Source organism: Ranitomeya variabilis, chromosome 1 (assembly GCF_051348905.1).
Source record: "Ranitomeya variabilis isolate aRanVar5 chromosome 1, aRanVar5.hap1, whole genome shotgun sequence".
Classification (NCBI taxonomy): Eukaryota; Metazoa; Chordata; class Amphibia; order Anura; family Dendrobatidae; genus Ranitomeya; species Ranitomeya variabilis.
In genome coordinates, this window is record NC_135232.1 from 724,602,735 (window position 1) to 724,626,150 (window position 23,416).

Consider the following 23,416-nt stretch of genomic DNA (forward strand, 5'->3'; position numbering starts at 1 on the left):
CATTCTGCGGATCAGGGGCCTAGTGCTCATCCTGTACCTTGACAACATCCTCTTCAAGGATCAGTCTCTCTCAGGCCCAGGAACGTCTGGCCATCGCTCTGGACACACTGCTTTGTTGACTAGCCATCCGAAAAGAGACAAAGTCTTGCCTTGTTCTGACTCAGGTCCTCATTTTTCTAGGCATGCTGTTTAACACCCACCAGACAAGGGTTTTTCTTCCCAAAGAGAAGAGAGCAATCCTCCAGCAGGGAGTTCGTTCTCTACAGGGCCCTCAGCTTCCATCTTTCCGTACAGCCATGACAGTCCTTGGAAGGATGGTGGCAGCGTCTGAAGCAATTTCTTCTGCGCAATTCCATTCAAGACCACTTCAGCAGGCCATTCTCTCTGTGGAACAGGTTTGTTCTCTCTCTGGATCACCCTATTCGGCTCTCTCCCCGAGTCAAATGATCTCTCAATTGGTGGCTGTCATCCCCTCTCATCTTCCAGGGTCGGTCCTTTCTTCCCGTGGCAGGTGGTGACGACAGATGCTGGGGTGCGGTCTTTCGCCACCTGACTGTCCAGGGACATTGGTGGGCGGAAGAATCCTGAGAATCCCACCCGCCGTGTGTTCTGATTTATTCACACTGCGGGACAGGATCTCTGGTACACGCAGGTGCGAGATGACTTCCATCAGGTGATGTGAGTCGAAGGGCAGCGCATGCCCGAAAAAGAAAAGTACAGCGCAGGCGCCGGGTATGTTACTGAAGACAGAGGAGGCGGCGCCCGGAGGGGCTGACTGATGGCTGGGAGGCAGTTGTGTCCAGGGGAAAAGATGTGCCCCCCGGACAGACTAAAGGTATGGTGCAAAAATTATAAAAATTAATATTGCTGTATTGGAAGGGAGCAGAAAAAGAAGAGCCACCTTCACAGAATGCAGCATTAGTGCTGCACAAGCTGGCTCTTTTAGTTAAACACGCCAGGTTCCCTTTAAGAGTATGTTTCCACGTTCAGTATTTGCTGCGGGTTGGATGCTGCGTATAGCTGCAGCGTCCAATCCGCGGCCAGATGTTACAGCATAGTGGATGGGATTTTATGAAATCCCATATCCACTGTGCGTACAAAAACACAGATGGCAATCCTGCATTTACACACGTGGCTCGTCTATTTATCTTGCGGAGACGCTCAGTCTCTGCAAGATAAATAGCACCGTTCTATGTATAGGATGCGGTGATACCGCATGGTTCAATGAACACATGTGGAATCACCGCACGTACAAAAGCCGGCAGCGCTTTGGCCGGAGTGGGGATCCGCTCTGTTCAAAGCGCTGCTGGTACGCCACATGGAAACATACCCTAATGAGGGAGAAGGCCATTAAAAGAACTTAATGTACAGTGCCTTGCGAAAGTATTCGGCCCCTTGGAACTTTTCAACCTTTTCCCACATATCATGCTTCAAACAAAGATACCAAATGTACATTTTTGGTGAAGAATCAACAAGTGGAACACAATTGTGAAGTTCAATGAAATTTATTGGTTATTTTACATTTTTGTGGAAATTGAAAAACTGAGAAGTGAGGTGTGCAATATTATTCGGCCCTTTTAACGTAATACTTTGTTGAGCCACCTTTTGCTGCGATTACAGCTGCAAGTAGCTTGGGGTGTGTCTCTATCAGTTTTATACATCGAGAGACTGAAATTCTTGCCCTTTCTTCCTTGGCAAACAGCTCGAGCTCAGTGAGGTTTGATGGAGATCGTTTGTGAACAGCAGTTTTCAGCTCTTTTCACAGATTCTCGATTGGATTGAGGTCTGGACTTTGACTTGGCCATTCTAACACCTGGATACGTTTGTGAACCATTCCATTGTAGATTTTGCTTTATGTTTGGGATCATTGTCTTGTTGGAAGACAAATCTCCTTCCCAGTCTCAGGTCTTTTGCAGACTCCAACAGGTTTTCTTCAAGAATTGTCCTGTATTTGGCTCCATCCATCTTCCCATCAATTTTTTGTTTGGTGTGTCTCCCAGGTGGCTTGTTGCAAAACTTTAAACAACACTTTTTATGGATATCTTTGAGAAATGGCTTTCTTCTTGCCACTCTTCCATAAAGGCCAGATTTGTGCAGTGTACGACTGATTGTTGGATTGTTGTCCTATGGCCAGAGTGTCCCACCTCAGCTGTAGATCTCTGCAGTTCATCCAGAGTGATCATGGGCCTCTTGGCTGCATCTCTGATCAGTCTTCTCCTTGTTTGAGATCAAAGTTTAGAGGGATGGCCAGGTCTTGGCAGATTTGCAGGGGTATGATGCTCCTTCCATTTCAATATGATCGCTTGCACAGTGCTCCTTGGGATGTTTAAAGTTTTGGAAATCATTTTGTATCCAAATCCGGCTTTAAACTTCTTCACAACAGTATCACAGACCTGCCTGTTGTGTTCCTTGGTCTTCATGATGCTCTCTGTGCTTCAAAACAGAACCCTGAGACTATCACAGTGCAGGTGCATTTATACAGAGACTTGATTACACACAGGTGGATTATATTTATCATCATTAGGCATTTAGGACAGCATTGTATCATTCAGAGATCCACAGTGAACTTCTGGAGTGAGTTTGCTACACTGAAAGTAAAATGAGCCAAATAATATTGCAAGCCCCAGTTTTCAGTTTTTGAATTTCCACAAAAATTTAAAATAACTAATAAATTTTGTTCAACTTGACAATTGTGTTCCACTTGTTGTTGATTCTTCACCAAAAATTTACATTTGTTATCTTTATGTTTGAAGCATGATATGTGGGAAAAGGTTGAAAAGTTCCCAGGGGCAGAATATGTTCGCAAGGCACTGTAAACGTCCAAATACTTTTGATCCCTTGAAAAAGAGGCAGCTGTATATTAGGCAGCTGTAATTCCTGAACGCTTCCTCCAATTAGGAAGTAAATACCCTCAAATTAAAGCTGAAAATCTAATCTGCACCAGAAGCCCATATTGATCAGCAAAACATATTCCACATCCATTTCTATAAATCGCTAAAATGCTTAAATTTGGAGCCAGAAATATTTGGTTAGTGATTAGAGATAGATTCGGCTGGTCCGACCCAGCACGGAACAGACTGATGGCAGATATCACTTCTCTGTTCTGTCTGAATTTAAGAACGTCAAAATGTTACCTGTCCAGGGGGTAGCCGGCCTCACAGAGATTCACCAGCGTGTACAACTGCCTCATGGCATATTCATACTGCAGGGACAAAAACAAAATACATTACTGCTCAAATCACACTACTGGGACCAGCAGGAAATAATATCAGGCAGATCCTGGGTACACTGCAGCAGCTTCCAATTCAACAACACAAAAAAAAAAAAAAAATTATATATTATAGCCCAGTGCCTAATCAATATATAAATACAGCCAGGAATGAGGAGCCGACTGTGCCCTTAGTATGAGCAGCCGAGTGCCAGTAATGGGGGCACGTCTGCTTGACTGATGCCACATGGTAGGAGATAAGACGACTAATACATCACGGACTGGTGGTCTGCCGTAGGCCCCCCATAATGTCGCACCAGCGGGAAATGCCAGTTGAAGCAGCGCGTCTTGAAGTGCTCAGCCGCTGAGCGGTAACAGGACACATCGTTGATGATCACTTGATCGCTGAAGATTTCAGTTGCCAGCTCATCAGATTCAGTCACCAGTAAAATGATCTTCTTCACCGATTCTTGGATCAATGATTTTGCCTGAGGAAAAAAAAAAAAAAAAAGGAAAAAAATAAAGTCACCTGAGAACACAAATGTAGATACTGGCTAACGTTCCAGAACTTTGTGTGCTAAACGCAGCCAATATTTGCTGGAAGACGTTGCACTCATGTCCTCAATAAACCGGTGCCACGGACCAGTCACTGTCAGCACCTGAACCACAGCGCCAGCGATGGGCAGAGTTCTTCTTCTACACAGGAACTGTGTAACCGGCAGAGAAGTGAAGGGACCATGTGGTTCTCATGTGACACAGATGTGTTTTCCCCGGCTCAGCAATCTATCTACGTCATCCTCATATGGATTCATGAGAATGAGGAACTCCGACAATATAATGACTCAGGCGGGACATGTGCACAGCAGAACCTGCTCAGCAGGATTAATTTGAGGTCAAAACAAGAGGAAGAAGAAGAAGAAAAAAAAAAACAACAACCCTGATTAGCCTAAATTCAGGCCGTTCAGAACTTGACACGAGGGTCATCACGTGATGCATCAGTCCCAGTTGCAGTGGTCAGATTGCTGACTGGTGGACAGTAGAGACATAGTCTGGCCCGAAAAAATCCCTTTTTAACAAGTTACAGACTATGTTAAGTAAGGACATTTAATTCAGGACTCCCCCATCCTTCTGCAGAATAGTGTAAGGCTAGAGAAATGGAGCCAAACTATAAGGCACCTCTACAGTGTATGACCCCATTCTGCCCCGGAGCCGCAGACAAATCTTTCCTCCATCAGTTTATGGAGACAAGAAGAAAGCAATAATAATTGCAAAAGAGGGATTTTTGGTACTTACCGTAAAATCTCTTTCTTGGAGCCTTCATTGGGGGACACAGACAACCGTGGGTGTATGCTGCCGTTGCTAGGAGGCTGACACTATGCAAAAAAGGAAAAAGAGTAGCTCCTCCCTGACAGTATACACCCACCGACAGGCACCAAGCACCTCAGTTGGTGTAAAAAGCAGGAGACGCGACATATACTTACTGAGTTAAGTACCAACTCAACTGGGGCACCAGGCCCCAAACACGGTACCAGAATAAACAAGTAGGGAGGGTGCGGTGTCCCCCCAATGAAGGCTGCAAGAAAGATTTTACGGTAAGTATCAAAAATCCCACTTTCTTCATTGGGGGACACAGACAACCGTGGGACGTCCAAAAGCAGTCCCAGAACAGGGTGGGTAGAAAGAAACTAAGAGAATCGCTCAGGTCGGCCAGTGCGCAACCGCCGCCTGTAGTACCTTCCTACCAAAACCTGCATCAGACGAGGCTTGGGTATGAACCCTATAGAACCTCGTAAAAGTGTGCAAAGACGACCAGGTTGCGGCCCTGCAAACCAGCAAGGCAGAAGCCTGGTGACGAACAGCCCAAGAAGCTCCGACAGCTCTGGTGGAGTGGGCCCGCACCCCCGGAGGGGGCCGTGTCTCATGAACACGGTAGGATTCTGATATCCCTGATCGAATCCAACGCGAGATTGCGTATTTTGACGCTTGAAGGCCTTTCCGATGACCCCCGGAAACAACAAGGAGAGAATCGGATTGACGGAAAGAGGCAGTTCTAGAAAGATAGACCCGAATGGCCCTGACCACGTCCAGTTTGTGAAGAGACCGCTGTAGGGGATGAACCAGGGAAGGACAAAATGAGGGGAGGACGATGTCCTCATTGATGTGGAAAGCAGAGACCACCTTGGGAAGAAACTCAGGGACCGGTCTAAGAACGACCTTATCCTGATGAAGAATCAGAAACGGGGAACGGCAGGATAGGGCTGCCAACTCTGAGACCCTCCTAATAGATGTGATAGCAATGAGGAAGGCCACCTTCCAAGAAAGAAGGGAAAATGACACGTCCTGAAGAGGTTCGAAGGGAGCGGCCTGAAGAGCACCGAGAACCAGATTAAGGTCCCAAGGTTCCAACGGGGAACGGAAAGGAGGGGCAAGATGCGCAACTCCCTGTAGAAAGTCTTTACCTGAGAAACGTAAGACAAGTCCCTTTGGAAAAGAATGGACAAAGCGGAGACTTGACCCTTTAGGGTACTGAGGGACAAACCCGAGTCGAGACCTGACTGAAGGAAGCCAAGGAAGTCCGGAAGGGAAAAGGACATCGGAAAGACTTCATTTGTTTCACACCACCGGAAGAAAGCCTTCCAGTACCTATGGTAAATGCGAGAAGACGCCCGCTTTCTGGCACTGATCATGGTCTGTATGACCTGTGGAGAAAGGCCGGACTCCTTAAAGACCGCGGCCTCAACGGCCATGCCGTTAAGCTCAGAGACTGAGAACACTGGTGGAAGAGAGGGCCCTGCGAGAGAAGGTCTGGCCGATCTGGGAGATTCCAAGGGGCATCCGCGAGCATGTTTACTAGCTCCACGTACCAAGGACGCCTTGGCCAGTGTGGCGCTATCAGGATAACAGGAATCACCTCTAACTTTATCTTTTTTACTACCCTTGGGATCAAGGGAAGAGAGGGGGGGGGGGGGGGGGGACAGGTAGGGAAGTTGAAACTGGAACCACGGTATTACCAGAGCGTCGTGGCCGATGGCCAGAGGATCCCGGGATCTGGCGACAAACTGAGGCACCTTGTGGTTCATCCAAGACGCCATAAGGTCGACGTCCGGAGTGCCCCAGCGAAAACAAATTTGATCGAAGACTGCGGGATGGAGAGACCACTCGCCCGCTTGCCAGACCTTGGCGGCTGAGGAAATCGGCTGCCCAATTCTCGACCCCTGGAATGTGAACGGCTGATATAGCCGAAACGTGACGTTCCGCCCACCGAAGAATCTTTGCTGATTCCGCCATTACTTGACTGCTGCGAGTCCCGCCTTGGTGGTTCAAGTACACCACGGCCGTGGCATTGTCCGATTGAACGCGGACGGGTAGGCCCGTCAGGAGAGACAGCCAGTGGAGTAGGGCAAGGAAGATTGCTCTGATCTCCAGGAGGTTGATGGGAAGAAGAGCCTACTGGGTGGACCAGCGACCCTGCGCTGTGTGATCTCTAAAGACTGCTCCCCATCCGAGCAGACTGGCATCGGTGGTGATGACCTGCCACTGAAGGGGAAGAAAGGATCTTCCTCTCAGGACTGAGGAGAACAGAGTCCATCAAGTTAGGGACTGACGAACTTGGAGAGGAAGGCGAATGGGACGGTCCAGGACATTCGTGGACCTGTTCCAGGTGGATAGCAGAAACAGCTGGAGAGGGCGCGTGTGGAACTGGGCGAAGGGTACGGCCTCCATGGAGGCAACCATCTTTCCCAGGACTCCCCATGCTGAACCGAAGTGAGCGGGGAGCTGGGTGTTTCAGAGAACGGACCGCTTTGAGGAGAACGGTGAATTTGTCTTTCGGGAGAAAAACCCGAGCCAAGTTCGTGTCGAACTGCATGCCCAGGAAGGACAGGCACTGGGAAGGAATCAGAGAGGACTTGTCTCGGTTGAGAATCCAGCCGAGACGAGTCAGAGTGTCCAGAGAGATTTGGAGACTTCGAGCACAGTCTCGATGAGACGACCCTTTGATCAACAGATCGTCCAGGTAAGGGATAATTAGAATCACCCTGGAACGAAGAATGGCCATGACTGCCGCCATGATCTTGGTGAAAACTCTGGTGGCAGATGCCAGGCCGATAGGAAGGGCCGTGAATTTGTAGTGATTGTCTTGGATTGCAAACCAAAGGAATTTCTGACACCGTACACAAATGGGAACATGAAGGTACGCATCTTGAATGTCCACCGAGCAGAGAAACTCCCCGGGTTCCATGGCGGCGATTAATGACCGCAGGGATTCCATCCTGAAGTGGTGGGGTCAAACATGGCGATTCAGAAGCTTTAAATCCAGAATCGGATGGAGAGAACCGTCCTTCATGGGGACTACAAAGAGGTTCGAGTAGACACCGGAAAACCGCTCGTTGGAAGGAACGGAGACGACTACTCCGGCGGCAACCAGGGATGCCACGGCCTGAAGCAAACCGGGTAATTGGGATGGTTGTTTGGGTGGACGAGAGAGACAAAAACGATTTTCCGGGAAGGAGGAAGATTCGGTTTTGTAGCCGGAGGTAATGATCTTTCTGACCCAGGAGTTGCTGACCGCCGACAACAAGATGTCCTTGAAGAAAAGAAGCCTGCCTCCCACCCTGGAAAGAGTCCTAGGTGGGGGCGAGCCGTCACTTAGAAAGGTATCTGTTGGAATGGGACCCAGAGGACCTGGAGGGTTGACCCCTGGGCCTCCAACTGGGGGCTGGCTTTTAAGAAGGTTTTCTGCGTTCGCCCGAGGCCACGGGGCGCTCTTGTTGTGATGAGGAGTCTGAGGCTGCAAACGGGCGAAAGGGACGAAATGGCCGAGGGCCTTTTATGTTGAAAAAGCGTTATGGCTTGGACTGAGGAAGGGATGTGCTCTTGCCTCCAGTTGCGTCTGAAATAATCTGGTCCAACCGAGCTCCAAAAAGCCTGGAACCCTGAAAGGCTAAGTTGGTGAGGGACTTCTTAGAAGTAGTGTCAGCATTCCATGCCTTCAGCCAAAGAACGCTGCGAATAGCGACGATGTTGCTACTCGCCATGGCTGCACAGGCTGTTACATTCAAGGAGGCAGTGAGAAGATATTTGCTGGCGTGGTTAATCTGGTCTGCAAGTTCGGCTAGCTCGTCTGGAGAAGCTGAAGCCAAAATGCCCCGGCAAAGAATTTTGGCCCAGGCAGAGACCGCCTTCGCCACCCAGGTGGAGGCGAAACTGGGACAGAGGGAAGCACCCGTTGCCTCGAAGGCTGATTTGGCTAGTGCCTCAATTTGTCTGTCCGTTGTGTCCTTAAGTGACACACCATCCGGTAAGGACAGAACAGTCTTAAAAGAAAGACGAGAGACCGGCGGGTCCACTTTGGGGGACTCTGCCCACTTAGAAAGAAGATCGGCATTAAAAGGATATAGAACGTTCAGATGTTTTCTGCCCGAAAAACGCTTTTCGGGATGCTCCCAGTTCTTAGACAGGGTAGACTCAAACTCCTCGTGGTCGGGAAAGGAGCGAGAGGGACGTTTGACCCGCTTAAAGGAAACGGAAGGATCCTGGGGAGAAGCCTCGTCCTGTTTTAGTTTGAGAAATAGCTGAGATGAGACTATCCACGATAGCCTGCATACTAGAAGTCTGGTCTGAACCGGAGTCAGACCAGGACTGGAAATCCACATCAAACCTAAGGTCCTCCTCCGAAGAGGGGAATTGGGAAGAGGAGAGCAGCGTGAGTGCTGCAGAGGGACCCGGAGAGCTGGATGAAGAGCCAGACAGAGTCCTTTTTCTATAACGGCTGGCTGGTTTGTCTCTCTGAGGGTCGTTATCAGGTGCGTGCGAATCGCCATGAGAGACGCTCGGAGCACTGATGGCTGTGGACAGCTGTGGAAGTCGTTCAAGCGCCTGGACCAGAGACTGGGAATCCTTAGTCAAGTCAGATACTGACTGGGCCATAGCAACGGCCCACTCTGGGGGAGGGGGAGTGCACTCATCCCGAGAGTTGGAAGCTTCCTGCGGTGCAGACATGGTAGGAGGCCTGCAGGACTGGCAGAAAGGCGACGACTGGCCGACTGACCACTTTTTCTGACAGCGAGCGCAGGTGTAATGAGTTATGGTAGGTTTGGAGAGGGAGGCTCCAGAAGAGTTGGACATAAGGAGATTCTGAAAACGCTATACTGATAATAACAGGCTTAGGTGAACCTGTAGCGGTATAAGGGAGATACCGAGGAGAGGAGCAGAGATAGCGCCGAAAAACAAGCCTACCATAGTGCAGATAGAGTTATCTGAGTCCCCCCACCATGATCCCTCCGTGCACAGAGTTGCAGAAGCAGGAGTCTCTGCGGTGAAGAGGAGGAGCGTGCCTAAAGATTGACCGCTGAGGTGAGTGATGCAAAGCTCTTGATAGGGCCGAGCAATAAAGTGGACGTGCCACATTTGAAAGAGCGGTCTTGAGTGGTGGAAAAAGAGCACCGAGAAAGCGCGCCCGATGCGGGGAGCGTGGCCAGCCGGGCTGCGAAAGTGAAAGTAGGATGTCGGGAAGGAAGAGAACCGAAGGAGCGCCGGGACACCTGGTAATGTTAGAATACTAATGTGGAGCTAAGGGACGATGATCCATTACCTTCCTTGTAAGCCGGCTCCACATGATATGAGGATCGTCCAGGGGCCCATGATAGAGAGGGTCGCTTGATCAGGAATCCTTCATCCTGAAGACGGCATCAACCCCTAAAGCGCAGGGGAAGGTCACCGCCGGTGACCACAGTCTTCCTCTCAGAGGAGAGAGGTGAGGGGGACATTTTTGGCTAGGACCGCCACCAGTTAGACCCTGGAGCACCTGTGAGGGTGACAGGGGATAATGTCCTGCCGGCGGTCTGAGAGTTGCGATGTGGGCGACACCACACTGCTTGCTCAGCCGCCTCTCCTGGGAAGGCAGAGTGAGAATAACACCCCGTTTCCCTCAAATGCTGTATTTGAAAGACAAAAAGAGAATGTTACTAAAAACAATAAAACCTGTAAGGGAACAAAGGTTAGCAGCGGATCTGACGATCCAGGTCCGCCTCCTACAGACACTAAGCACAAACTGAGGTGCTTGGTGCCTGTCGGTGGGTGTATACTGTCAGGGAGGAGCTACTCTTTCCTTTTTTGCATAGTGTCAGCCTCCTGGCAGCAGCAGCATACACCCACGGTTGTGTGTCCCCCAATGAAGCGATAAAGAAATACTATGGAGAAGCTTTAGCAATGATGATGCTTTGCAAGAAGACATTGAACCACAGACCAGATCTACTTGGGATGGGACGAACCAATGACCAGGAAAAAGAATCAATCAATTCAACCTTGACCAGGAGTTTTTTTTTTGTTTTTTTTTAAATACCACAACTCTTATTTCTAACTCGCTTCATTGAGGGGTGGAACACAGGAAACCATAGCAGCAGCATGCACCCATAGTTTAGCGGTGTCCCCAATAAAGGCTGCAAGAAAGGGATTTTAGTAAAAGTGCAAGGAAAAGAAAAAAAAAAAAAAAAAAAACACCACACAAAACACACCTCTTCTGTCACGTCATTGAGGTGGATACAGGAAACCATGGGCGTAAGCTGCTGCAGCCATGATTCTAAGGGTCTCCCAATTAAGTTAATGAGAAAGGGATTTTGCACCAAGTACCAAAAATGTGCACCGCACACCATATCATTGAGGGCAAGTTGATATTTTTCATATAACCATATGAGATTTTTTTTTTATTTTTTTTTTATTAATCCAAAAAAGTAGTACATTCCACTTATGTACTGAGCAAACGCCAACTCCTGAGAGAACATCATAAACGCAACATTGAGCACCAGTCATTGGGCCACTGTCTCTTACCTCCTGGAGAGATTTGATTCTCGCCATAATATCCCGAGCCGATGTCAGGTCGTTAGTAGCCATAAGTTTTCTTTTCAGGATGGCCATGGGAACGTCAGGGCTGGGGGTCAGATCCAACTTTTTCACGGGCTGCAAGCTGAGACGAGGGGCCACAGATTTACCGCTGCCTTGAAATTGCTTCACCTTCATGTGGGCGATGGTCTGCAAAAAGAAGAGGAAAGCCAGAGGAAAACGTCAGAACTGAGAGTGGAGATTGCAAGCTCTGCTGCAAAGTCTGAACCTATTTGGGGAAGTAAACCTAGTTTTTGCCAACAGGTTTTCGGCTTTTCTTAAAGAGCTTGTCCGGTGTCCAAAATGGGTCACCTGTTCACAGGATACCAATCTGTGAGGGTCCGACAGCTGGGACCCTACAAGAGGTCCCATGTAAATGGATTGGTAATGATCTGAATCTACTGCAAGTGCAATCAATGCCCTCTTCACCGATCATAGCAGCAGCCATTTCAATCACACAAAAATAGAAACCCCATTTCTCAGGAACAGCGGTGGGACACCGGTAATCAGACACGTATCCTATGAACACGTGAGGTCTATGCCATTATTAGGGTATGTTTCCACGTTCAGGAAACGCTGCTTGTTTGACGCTGCGCAGCGCTGCAGCGTCAAACAAGCAGCGTCCAGATGTTCCTGCATAGTGGAGGGGATTTGATGAAATCCTGTCTCCACTATGCGTGGAAACCCGCACGCGGCGGCCCTGCGACTACGGACATGCTGCGCGTCTTTTCAGATCGCAGCATGTCCGTACACCTTGCGGGGACGCAGCGTCCCCGCAAGGCATATCACAGGGCCCTATGGGAGAGAGCGATCATCCCGGATGTGAAGAGTTAACACATCCGGCATGATCGCGTCCCATTAAGGGGGCGGGGCTTAGCGCCGAGCGGCTTCGCCGCTGCGGCGATACCGCCGCCCCTCCGGACCGTGGAGCCATACCCTTATGGACAGCAATTTTAGAGTAGAAAATCTGCTGACATACCAAAGCATGAAATCGGTGACAGAATAGTCCCTGGAAATTTTAAACTGGCAGCCATACTGGCGAGCTCCCAGCCCTCTTAGGCTACTTTCACACTAGTCCGTCGGTACGGGCCGTAGCAAACCGTCGGCCCGACGGACAGTGTGTTAATGTAGCACAACGTGGGCAGCGGATGCAGTTTTACAACGCATCCGCTGCCCATTCTGAGCTCCGGGGAGGAGGGGGCGGAGTTTCGGCCGCGCATGTGCGGTCGAAAATGGCGGACCCGACGCACAAAAAAACGTAACATTGAACTTTTTTTTGTGCGTCGCGGCCGCCAAAAACACAACGCATCTGTCGCACGACGGATGCGACGTGTGGCCATACGTCGCAATGCGTCACTAATGCAAGTCTATGGAGAAAAAACGCATCCTGCGGGCAACTTTGCAGGATGCGTTTTTTCTCCAAAACGACGCATTGCGACGTCCGTCACACGACGCTAGTGTGAAAGTAGCCTTAGAAGCATTAAAAAAAAAAAAAAAAAAAAACGCAGAGTAAAACATTTTGAATGCCCACCTATAGTGGAAGGTGCTCAGTCACTCACCCGGTTCCCGTACTGCATGACGTGGCTGGTGTTCGTGTGCTGCTTCACTAGGACAAACTGCTGGTGTAGGGTCTCCTTGGTCAAATCCTCCTGGAAAATATTGAAAAAAAAAGAAAAAAAAAAAAAAAGAAATTATATAATATATTTTACATTTCTCCACTATTGCAAGTGCACTTTGTTAAGGTACTGTGTTTGGTGCTGTTCCAAAATTATATATACAGTAATATATATACATATATATATAAATTAAAACATTTTTTTCTGTTGCCTTGGGCTGTGAATAGAGCCACACTAAAACGTCTCATGAAAAAAATGCAAGGAGTTGACAGCAAATCACAAGTATTAGACACTATTGTGTTTCCTAAATCCTCTCAAACACTGGGCAATTTTACTTTAGTTTCCCAAATTAATAGAAAAAAAAACACAAAAAAACAAAAAACACATTCTAAACATTTATTTTCTCCCTGTGACATATCTGCATGAAGCATGTTCATCGTGGAAAAACTGAGATCTGATTTTTACATAAAATAGATACCATAAAATCCCTCGCTTGTTCACTGGGGGTGGGGAATGTGCAGAGACCCAGGGTTAGGAGTATTCAGTATGCCACTAGAAGAGGCAACACTGCATTGAAAAATGCAGCTCCTCAGAAACCAGGCAGCTCAGTTTGTGCACCAAAAAAAACAAACAAAAAAAACCACACACACACACACACACACACACACACACACACACACACACACACACACACACACACACTGGCCCCCTGACAATAAGAACATGTTTCCAGCCAGGAAAACATGGAATAGGGTGGGAGCTGTGTACCCCAAATGTATAGAACAAAAAAAAACTGCTGGAAAGAGAGAACAAACAAACATTAAAAGGATTGAGGGACACAGAAGAAAAAAAAAAAAAACCATCCCGGGATTGATCTGGAAATTAGAAAAATGAGGGCGGGATGATTTCCCCCATCGATGTGGAAGCTAAAGCTAGGCACAACCCATTGTCCTGATGGAGACCTGCAGGAAGAGCTCAGACACCCGGCATATAGAGGTTATGTCCACCAGAAAGGGCAACATTCCATTAAAGGAAACTTGGGGAGATGCTCGAAGAGAGACTCCTGGGGCAGACACAGGACAAGTTGAAGGTCCCAAGGCTCCCCCGATACCTATAAGGAGGGTTGTAATGACCAACCGCTGAAACGAAGGTCTTAATCTGTTTGTGAAAAGCTACGGTATGCTGAGAGGAAGAAACCTGTGCCTTTTAAAAAGGAGGCAAAGATGAGGCTTACATCCATACCAAACTGAAGAAGCAAAGAAAGAAGAATCACAGAAATTAATGGACCCAATAGAGATGGAAATCCTTAGAATCACACCAAACTAGAACCTCCAGGTCAGGTGATAAACCTTGGCATGGTCTGGCCAACCAAGTCAGACCCTTTAAATCTCAGAACCTCCTCGCCGACAACAGCCACAGAGTTAAAACAGAGGAGGAAATCTGGGATGGAGCAGAGAAGCTTGTGAAAGGAGGTCATACTAGGAGGAAGCAGCCATGAAGCATCTACGACCAGCTAGATAAGGTCATGCCTGGTGAGGCTGGTGACCCCAGAACGCAGAGAAAGAGGAGAGAAGAGATAGGGCAAAGTTATCTACCCTGGGAGGGATCACAGCGCCTGCCATAAAGAAGGACTGATCACAACCGTTGGAGACCATGGGTTAGAAATGTCAGTGAACTACGGCATGGATAAGTCCACGTGAGAGGCAGCCGTGCAAAACCTGAGCTCAGCCCTGAATGTTCATAGCAGCTTTCCAGGTGAGTAATGTGAACCAAAAAGCTCTGAAATGTAAGAGCCCGGATTTTCTCCCTGCACATGATGACTGATTTAATCTGCCATTAGGTGCCTCCAACAGCCATGTTTGGAGTGGATCTCGGCCTGAGGCTGTTAACCTGTTAAATATTGCTGTTAATCTGACAGTGGCATTTAACAGTTGGCCGTGGGGGAAAGGGTGCATAATTCCATGCTTCCATCAGCGCATCCATGATACGATTGTGGGACACTGATGGGTTGTTATGAAGGCTGGGGGTTTGCAGATGACCCCTCTGCCTGGCATTATGAATCTCCTGTGAACGGCAGCCTGTGGCCGGTATTCATAGCAGTTCGCAGTTTCAACTATGTATTGCAGGGCATCAGCACTGCCATGTATACCAAGCGATCGGACGAAGCTGCTTCAAGTCCTGTAAGGAATATCAAAAACAGTGGGGGGGGGGGGGAAAATGCTCAGGTTGAAGCAGCAGGTTTCACCAGAATGGATGGCATTCACCCACGACAGACAGGCACTTACTTAAAATTAATCCTTTGCAGTCGAGAGCAAAAAAACAAATAAACAAAAACAAAACCTGAGCGCTAATGAATATTACTAAGACTGTATTCAGTAGAAGTATTTAGCCCAGGAATACCCATTCTGATTGGATCTTGCAGGGTTTTCGCCAGTTAATGCCCAGCGTCAATATTGGTAAGAAGACCTGAGCGTGCTGTTAGTTTTACTAAACATGCAGGCCAGTACGGCTCACCACATCGGAGTCCTCCATCCAGCTGACGCTGTACTGATCGCCCAGGTAGGTATCTCTCTCGGCGTCGTAGTAGCAGGCGTACGACGACTCGTGAGGATTGGCAGCTGTGGTGGCGTAGACTGGAAATACACAATGAAATAGTTTATTAGATGGAGGATGAAAATAAATAAAATTACTAACACCCTGTAGTCCTTAATGTCTGATGATCCAGCACTTTTTATTTTTTTGAAGCATCAGCGGAATTTTCTTCAATGATCAACCAGTCTGACTTCTGGAACGTACGCAGCCGATCACATGATCGCTCAGCGCCGGACATGACGGCCGACAGCTACACACATAGGCCTCCCCACACGATCCTGCACCAGTTTCACTTCTGCATCTGTGATGTACGAGCGGGTGATGATGGTCTGTCACGAGCTACTGCCAGCTGTGCTGAGGGTGATGGGTGTAGTTACGGGATGGGGAAGAGATGCAATAGGCAAACATGAACCACCACAGCAACATTTCAATACTCCGGCACCTTCAGGACTACAAGGGAAATTATCGGATCTTCTGATCTTTTGACTCGGTTTTATCGAATACACACATTTAGCTGGCCCCTAAAGATCACAATGGCACCCCGATGCACCGCTTTTTGGGTCTCACACTCACGACTCCATTGTGATCTGACAGACTACACCAAACGCTCCCAGGTGCCGGATTATCAGATAAACTACTTGTAATTTGATAGGGATGCTGCTTTAAAAAGTACATCTAAATCATGAACTGATAAATTTACTATAGTGCATTCATAAGAACAGCCAATCAGATTGCGGCCAAAAACTTACTCCCCTCCATCCCCCAACCGTACCTACCATTAATGGTGCTGGGGAGATGGTTCATCATGGAGCCGGACTCACAGGCTTCAATATAGAGAACCATCTGCAGGAGAAAAGACAAGCCACCACATCATGATCGATAGATAGATATTCTGTACAACACTTTTGTCCCCATCCAGACAGCGGTAGGATCACCCTGTGTTCAGCTGTACTATGGTTAACCCTTGATGTACGACCGATATAAATCTGGGGCAAACGTCAGCACCAGGGATGCGCTTACCCGTTTGTATTTCTTGTTTTCGTACATGTACTTAATGGTCTTATTTAGATCTTCAACGTGCAGCTGCAAAAGAAAACACTGGTTATACACGTACGCTATATATCACTTAATGCAGCAGAATCAAGTCACTTGTATATAAGGCATTATTCCCCAAAGCTCAATGCAACAAATCAGAAAAATTATAAAGAACGTCTGACATTTTCTGAACAGAGGAGATAGAGGTGACGTTTGACCAAGGGCAAAAAATCCTGAGTGGGTCTGCAGTCTCCTTGCAGCTGAATCCTATATTTCTGATTTGCACGTTCCACAGTGAGCAATAAAGAGTTAATAAATGCAAATACTCTGATAATGCTTTCTAGTTTAAATTTCTGCTCTTCTCTACATCTGGATACCAGATACATAAAAATAACTGCTGTATAAGACTAAACCCAGCAAGGACCGAGAGAAGGAAGGGAACACTGAGAATATGAGAAAAGATAGTGGGGGCGGGGACAGAAAGGACAGAGCAGAGGCAACCTAGAGCAGGGGGCAGCAAGGACAAAGTAGAAAGCAGCAAGAACAGAGCAGTGACCGAAAGCGGGGGGAGGCAGCAAGGACAGAGCAGAGAGGCAAACTAGCGCGGAGGCAGCAAGGACGAAGCCGAAAGCAGCAAGAACAGAGAGATGACCAAAAGTCGGGGGCAGCGAGTTGACAGAGCAAAACAGCATCAGGGATGGAAAGGTCTCTTACATCATCATTGGGGAAAGCCAACAGTCCCGGGGCTCCGTGGTCAGTGAAGTAGACAAACACATGATCATTCGGGCCACTAAAAGACAGGATAGAATATATGAGTCAGTATCTGATCTGGTGGGATAATGCATCTTATCAGCAGTGATACAATAACCCGCAGATAAAAGGCCACAAACCACTCACACTCCCCTAGTCAATCACTGTGGGGTGGGGAAGTAAGCAGAAGCAACACTGCTCATCTCCTTGAAACATACACAAAATCCAGAGTCTCATGTTCATGCTCAGCCCCTGCAGACACCAGGTTAAGGCCAGGTATTTGCAAGGTCAGTGTGGAGCTAGCCATAGACATAATCCCCTCACACTGGGGCAATCGTTATCAGGACATCCATGTTTGCTCTGGGATATAGCAGCCTACTAGCAATCGGCAAACCTCTGAATGACTTTCCCGGATCCTTTCCCTTTCACTGCCTTTGAGTCACCTTTCAGGACAGCCAGGAAGTTTGCTGGGGTGACATCCTAGAGCCAGGAAATAAGACTGAAAATCATTATTGGTTCCTGGAGCAGAACAGCCTAAATCTACAGTGTCACCCTCATCCCCTACCTCCCCGGTATAGTCCTTCAGCACCCCAGCGTACACGTCTGACCCGTTGGGTCTGTTGATGATGATGCCTTTGGTCGGGTTTCTGCAAAAGACAAGAACATAAACAGGTTTGTGAAGCAGTGCCATATGCACTTTACGGACAGCGCGCCGAGCATGGCAGCACAATGGGATTCACACTTACTCCTCATTGTCGGCAATGTCATCGTACATCATGACCACGATCTGCTCGTCGGGGATGCCGTTCTTCTTCACTATTTGATAAGCATGGCACAGATCGGCCTGCAGGAATATGGGAAGGAAAAGTCATTATGAGGCCAAGTCATGTCAGTAACAACTCGGGAGCAAACATAGCAGCGAATGCATGTAAAATAACACGGGCAGCAAGCAGAGATCTAGAGCGTTAAGGAAATTAAACAGAGGTTATGGAACGCAAAGTAAAAATCCTTCATGCAGAGTAAAAGGTCATGACGTGGCAGGAATGCTGCCATAACCCAAAGTATTACCGTCCCTATGATGCCACTGGCATGTGACAGTACCAAAGGAGGGTGTGGGGGATAACCCCCATTACTACATGCAAGTCACCTGATGCCTGTAGTTGTACCAGCCATTGGAGCCGGCCACCAGGACTACCCAGTGTTTGCCATCATCTTCAGGATCCTCGTTGGGAATCGCCGTGGACAGAGCCACGAGGCAAAACAGCAAAAGAGTTGTGGGAACCATGGTGAACCTGCGGAGGAGACAACACTAGGTTAATGGCCGGTCACAGACTAAACAGCTCCAGCCCTGGATCATTTATCCTCATCATTTGTGGGCTGTCATGTGGACAGCCACAAGGAATAAACTCAGGTCACATGGCGTTTCGTGGTCAGAGATCACATTGTGTCTGTGGATGTGACGCAGGCAGCACAAGTTGTGGAGGCCAGAATGGAGAGGGCGAGAAAAAAAACCAAAAACACCACCCCAGTTTAACCTGTGGTATACATCCATCCCCCCTATATAGAACGCAGTATGGCAGCAGTATACAACCATTACTGTATTACTCCTAGAGAAGAGCGCGGTATGGCGGCAGGATAGATCTATTACTGGATTACTCATAGAAAAGCACGATATACATCTATTACTGGACAGCCCCGTATAGAAGTGTGGTACGGCGGCGGGTTACTGGACACCTTCTATAGAACAGCACGGTATGGCGGGGGATATGTCTATTACTGGACGACCCTGATAGAAGAGCACAGGACAATTATAATTGTGACGTAAGGGCACACAGCACCAGATGACGGTGAATCACTAAATACACACCAGCAGTCTTCATGACAGATGACCCAGCCGGACGTCCTGGGGAAAGGAAATCATGAGGATGGGATCCCCCCACCACAGGGGCATCTATGTCGCTGCATCAGCTGTATGGATTGTGTCAGCAAATGCATCACTGCTTTACACTGCAGCTCTGCTTGTTCAGACCGAATTAATAAGGTAAGGCATGACGCATAATCCTGTATGTTGGGACACAGCGGTCAGGGGAGAATCTGCAGGATTTCCCACTTTAAACAGAAATGATTAATCTGTGATAACAGAAGAATGTGCAGTGAACAAATCTTAAGAGGAGAGAAGCCGCCAGGGAGGGAGTGGGGAATGAGAAGAGCAGATTTTACAAGTGTGGGGAAATTTCATGGAAAAAAATAAAATAAGTGTACATTATAGCCACAGTGAAATCCAGCAGCCACAGAGACACCAAACATCAGGAACACCGGAGATTCCTGATCTAACTGTGCAGAGCCGCCGCAGGACCTGTTCTGCAGGAACGATGTCCCAGATAAAGGGTGACAGAAGAACCTATTCATCGCCGAGATATGAAAATTACTGCGGAAACTGACACCGTGCCAACCACCGAGAGCAGTGAGCCAGCCATCACACACACCCCCCCCCCTTCCCTCAGGAGGAGCGCAGGGAGCCATCACCCCCCCAGGAGGAGCGCAGGGAGCCATCACCCCCCCAGGAGGAGCGCAGGGAGCCATCACCCCCCCAGGAGGAGCGCAGGGAGCCATCATCCCCCCCCAGGCAGTGACAGGAGGAGAGCAGGGAGCCATCACCCCCCCCCCAGGCGGTGACAGGAGGAGAGCAAGGAGCCATCACCCCCCCGGCAGTGACAGGAGGAGAGCAGGGAGCCATCACCCCCCCCCAGGCAGTGACAGGAGGAGAGCAGGGAGCCATCACCCCCCCCCCCCCCCGGCAGTGACAGGAGGGGAGCAGGGAGCCATCACCCCCCCCCAGGCAGTGACAGGAGGAGAGCAGGGAGCCATCACCCCCCCCCACAGGCAGTGACAGGAGGAGAGCAGGGAGCCATCACCCCCCCCCCCCCAGGCAGTGACAGGAGGAGAGCAGGGAGCCATCATCCCCCCCAGGCAGTGACAGGAGGAGAGCAGGGAGCCATCACCCCCCCCCCCCCCGGCAGTGACAGGAGGGGAGCAGGGAGCCATCATCCCCCCCAGGCAGTGACAGGAGGAGAGCAGGGAGCCATCATCCCCCCCCCAGGCAGTGACAGGAGGAGAGCAGGGAGCCATCATCCCCCCCCAGGCAGTGACAGGAGGAGAGCAGGGAGCCATCATTCCCCCCCCCCCCCAGGCACTGACAGGAGGAGAGCAGAGAGCCATCATTCCCCCCCACCCCAGGCACTGACAGGAGGAGAGCAGGGAGCCATCATTCCCCCCCACCCCAGGCACTGACAGGAGGAGAGCAGGGAGCCATCATTCCCCCCCACCCCAGGCACTGACAGGAGGAGAGCAGGGAGCCATCATTCCCCACCCCCGGCACTGACAGGAGGAGATCAGGGAGCCATCATTCCCCACCCCCGGCACTGACAGGAGGAGATCAGGGAGCCATCATTTCCCCACCCCCACCCCAGGCACTGACAGGAGGAGAGCAGACCACTCAGGCTGATAAGTGTCTGTACAAAGATAACCGCATGACACCATACACACAGTCTCCCTCTCCCCCGCGTTCGTTACCTGCTCCGGTCGCGCTGCGGTCACAGTGTAATTTCTGCAGTATCTGTACCTCAGCTCTATACACAACAGGGGGCGGGGCGTACACACACTGACAGCTCAGGAGACCAATCCTCAAGCGGGAATACCGAGGGCAACCGACCAGCGGGAACAGCCAATCACACACCTGTTATCCCATAAAAAATCCCGCCCATGAGTCATGTGCCTGGATGCGCGTGACCCTGACTCGTCGATTTTACTGTTTTCATTGTCGGGGGTGACGGGTCCCTAGAAGAGCTGTGGCGGGCGGGAGAACTTCATAGACGAGGAACCTTCCCCCCCTCCGTTTCAATTGGGGTCATATTCTGAGGGTCGTATGTCAGAATGGGACCTGGAGGATGAACACTAAGCACTTACTGAGCTCAATTTAAACATTTTCTGATAAATTTACCTCAGAATTTTAATTAACAGCAGAGAGCGACGTTCCCCCTCACTGCTGGCCGCCATGTTTGTACATAGCCAGCTGGGCACAATAAGGCTACTTTCACACATCAGGTTTTCAGTGTCAGGCTAAGGGTATGTGCACACGCTGCGGATTTTGCTGTGGAACCGCAGCGTTTCCACAGCTGCGGGTTCGCAGCGGTTTCCCATGCGTTTACAGTATAATGTAAAGCTATGGGAAATGAAATCCGCAGTGCACATGCTGTGGAAAAAACTGCGCGGAAACGCAGCGGTTTATATTCCGCAGCATGTTGTGCGGATTCCGCTGCGGGTTTACACCTGCTCCAATAGAAATCTGCAGGTGAAAACCCGCAGAGGAAACCGCGATAAATCCGCAGTAAAAGCCACAGCGGTTTTGCACTGCGGATTTATCAAAAACGCGGCGGAAAATTCTGCAATGGAATCCACAGCGTGTGCACAAGCCCTAAATCCGGCGAATGTTGGAAAAACTGGATCCGGCGCAGATTTTGAAAAACTGATGCAATGGATCCATTCTTTTTACGGATCCGGCTAGCCTATCTAGAGTATTGGATAAAGAAAAAAATTTGGAGCATGCTCAGTTTACAAAACCGGATCAGGCCGCCGGATCCGACACCTTCCAGCTCCCATAGGCTTTCATTGTAGCAAACAGCCCGAAGCGCCGGATGCGGCGCTTCAGGCTTTTTCGCCGGAGACAAAAAACTTTGCAATGAACGTTTTTTCAAGAAACCGGAAGCGGCAGATTTGCCGGATCCTGCAAAAACTGGCCGAAACGCAATAGCATCTGGTGCAGTCCGGCACTAATACAAGTCTATGGGAAAAAAACTGATCCGGCGGCAACATTCGCCTGATCCGTTTTTTTTTAAATTAGCCGGATTAAGGGTATATGTCCACGTTCAGGATTTGGTCAGGATTTTTCATCAGGATTTGTAAGCCAAAACCAGGAGTGGGTGATAAATGCAGAAGTGGTGCATATGTTTCTGTTAGGGTGAGTGTCCACGGTAAGTAAACGCTGCGTGATTGACGCTGCAGCGTCAAACACGCAGCGTCCAGATGTTCCAGCATAGTGGAGGGGATTTGTTGAAATCCCGTGTCCACTATGCGTGGAAACCCGCACGCGGCGGCCCTGCGACTCCGGACATGCTGCGCGTCTTTTCAGATGGCAGCATGTCCGTACACCTTGCGGGGACGCAGCGTCCCCGCAAGGCATATCACAGGGCCCTATGGCGAGGGGTGCGATGATCCCGGATGTGAACTGTACACATCCGGCACCATCGCGTCCCAGAAAGGGGGCGGGGCTTAGCGTCGAGCGGCGATACCGCCGGCCATCTTGAGCGTGGACACGCACCCTTACAGCACCCAGTCCTCACAGAAAGGGGTGAGGGACCTTAGAGAGAAGCTTCTGGATCACTCCATGCCTCCATTTTGCACTGAACACCTGAGGAGGTGGTCAGTAACCTAGGCAATAACCTAAAAAAAAAACACTATAAGGCCGGCGTCACACTCGGCGTAAGACAATACGGTCCGTATTTTACGGCCGTAATACGGAGAAATGTTCCCAAAATATTGATCCGTAGTCACGGTGTGTCAGCGTATTTTGCGCATGGCATCCTCCGTATGTAATCCGTATGGCATCCGTACTGCGAGATTTTCTCGCAGGCTTGCAAAACCGACATCTAATGGATTTATGTGCTCAAATGTTCGGGAAAACATATATACAGTATATATATATATATATCATTGAGACACATATATATATATTCTGTATTTAGATTTCATTCAGCGCGATATCTGTCAAAAGCCGGTAATTCAATTACCGGCTTTTCATTTCTCCTGCACAAACCCGACAGGATATGAGACATGGTTTACATACAGTAAACCATCTCACATCCCCTTTTTTTTGCATATTCCACACTACTAATGTTAGTAGTGTGTATGTGCAAAATTTCAGCGCTGTAGCTGCTAAAATAAAGGGTTAAATGGCGGAAAAAATTGGCGTGGGCTCCCGCGCAATTTTCTCCGCCAGAATGGTAAAGCCAGTGACTGAGGGCAGATATTAATAGCCAGGAGAGGGTCCATGGTTATTGGCCCCCCCCGGCTACAAACATCTGCCCCCAGCCACCCCAGAAAAGGCACATCTGGAAGATGCGCCTATTCTGGCACTTGGCCTCTCTTCCCACTCCCTGTAGCGGTGGGATATGGGGTAATGAAGGGTTAATGCCACCTTGCTATTGTAAGGTGACATTAAGCCAGATTAATAATGGAGAGGCGTCAATTATGACACCTATCCATTATTAATCCAATTGTC

General features: G+C 49.2%; 1 protein-coding gene across 1 annotated transcript in view; it reads right to left on the minus strand.

Moving 5' to 3' along the window:
• The window catches only part of LGMN (legumain), a 28,495-nt gene extending 7,722 nt beyond the window's left edge, over positions 1-20,773 (minus strand). The window contains exons 1-13 of the mRNA XM_077268006.1: positions 20,653-20,773; positions 18,227-18,371; positions 17,826-17,923; positions 17,645-17,726; positions 17,474-17,559; positions 17,044-17,119; positions 16,315-16,377; positions 16,071-16,137; positions 15,217-15,335; positions 12,646-12,735; positions 11,036-11,236; positions 3,526-3,696; positions 3,135-3,202 (exon numbers count right to left, since the gene is read on the minus strand). Of these exons, the coding sequence (XP_077124121.1) occupies positions 3,135-3,202; positions 3,526-3,696; positions 11,036-11,236; positions 12,646-12,735; positions 15,217-15,335; positions 16,071-16,137; positions 16,315-16,377; positions 17,044-17,119; positions 17,474-17,559; positions 17,645-17,726; positions 17,826-17,923; positions 18,227-18,364 (1,259 nt within the window). The 5' untranslated portion in view covers positions 18,365-18,371; positions 20,653-20,773. The remainder of the gene's footprint in view (positions 1-3,134; positions 3,203-3,525; positions 3,697-11,035; positions 11,237-12,645; positions 12,736-15,216; positions 15,336-16,070; positions 16,138-16,314; positions 16,378-17,043; positions 17,120-17,473; positions 17,560-17,644; positions 17,727-17,825; positions 17,924-18,226; positions 18,372-20,652) is intronic.
• Between the last annotated feature and the right edge of the window lie 2,643 nt (positions 20,774-23,416).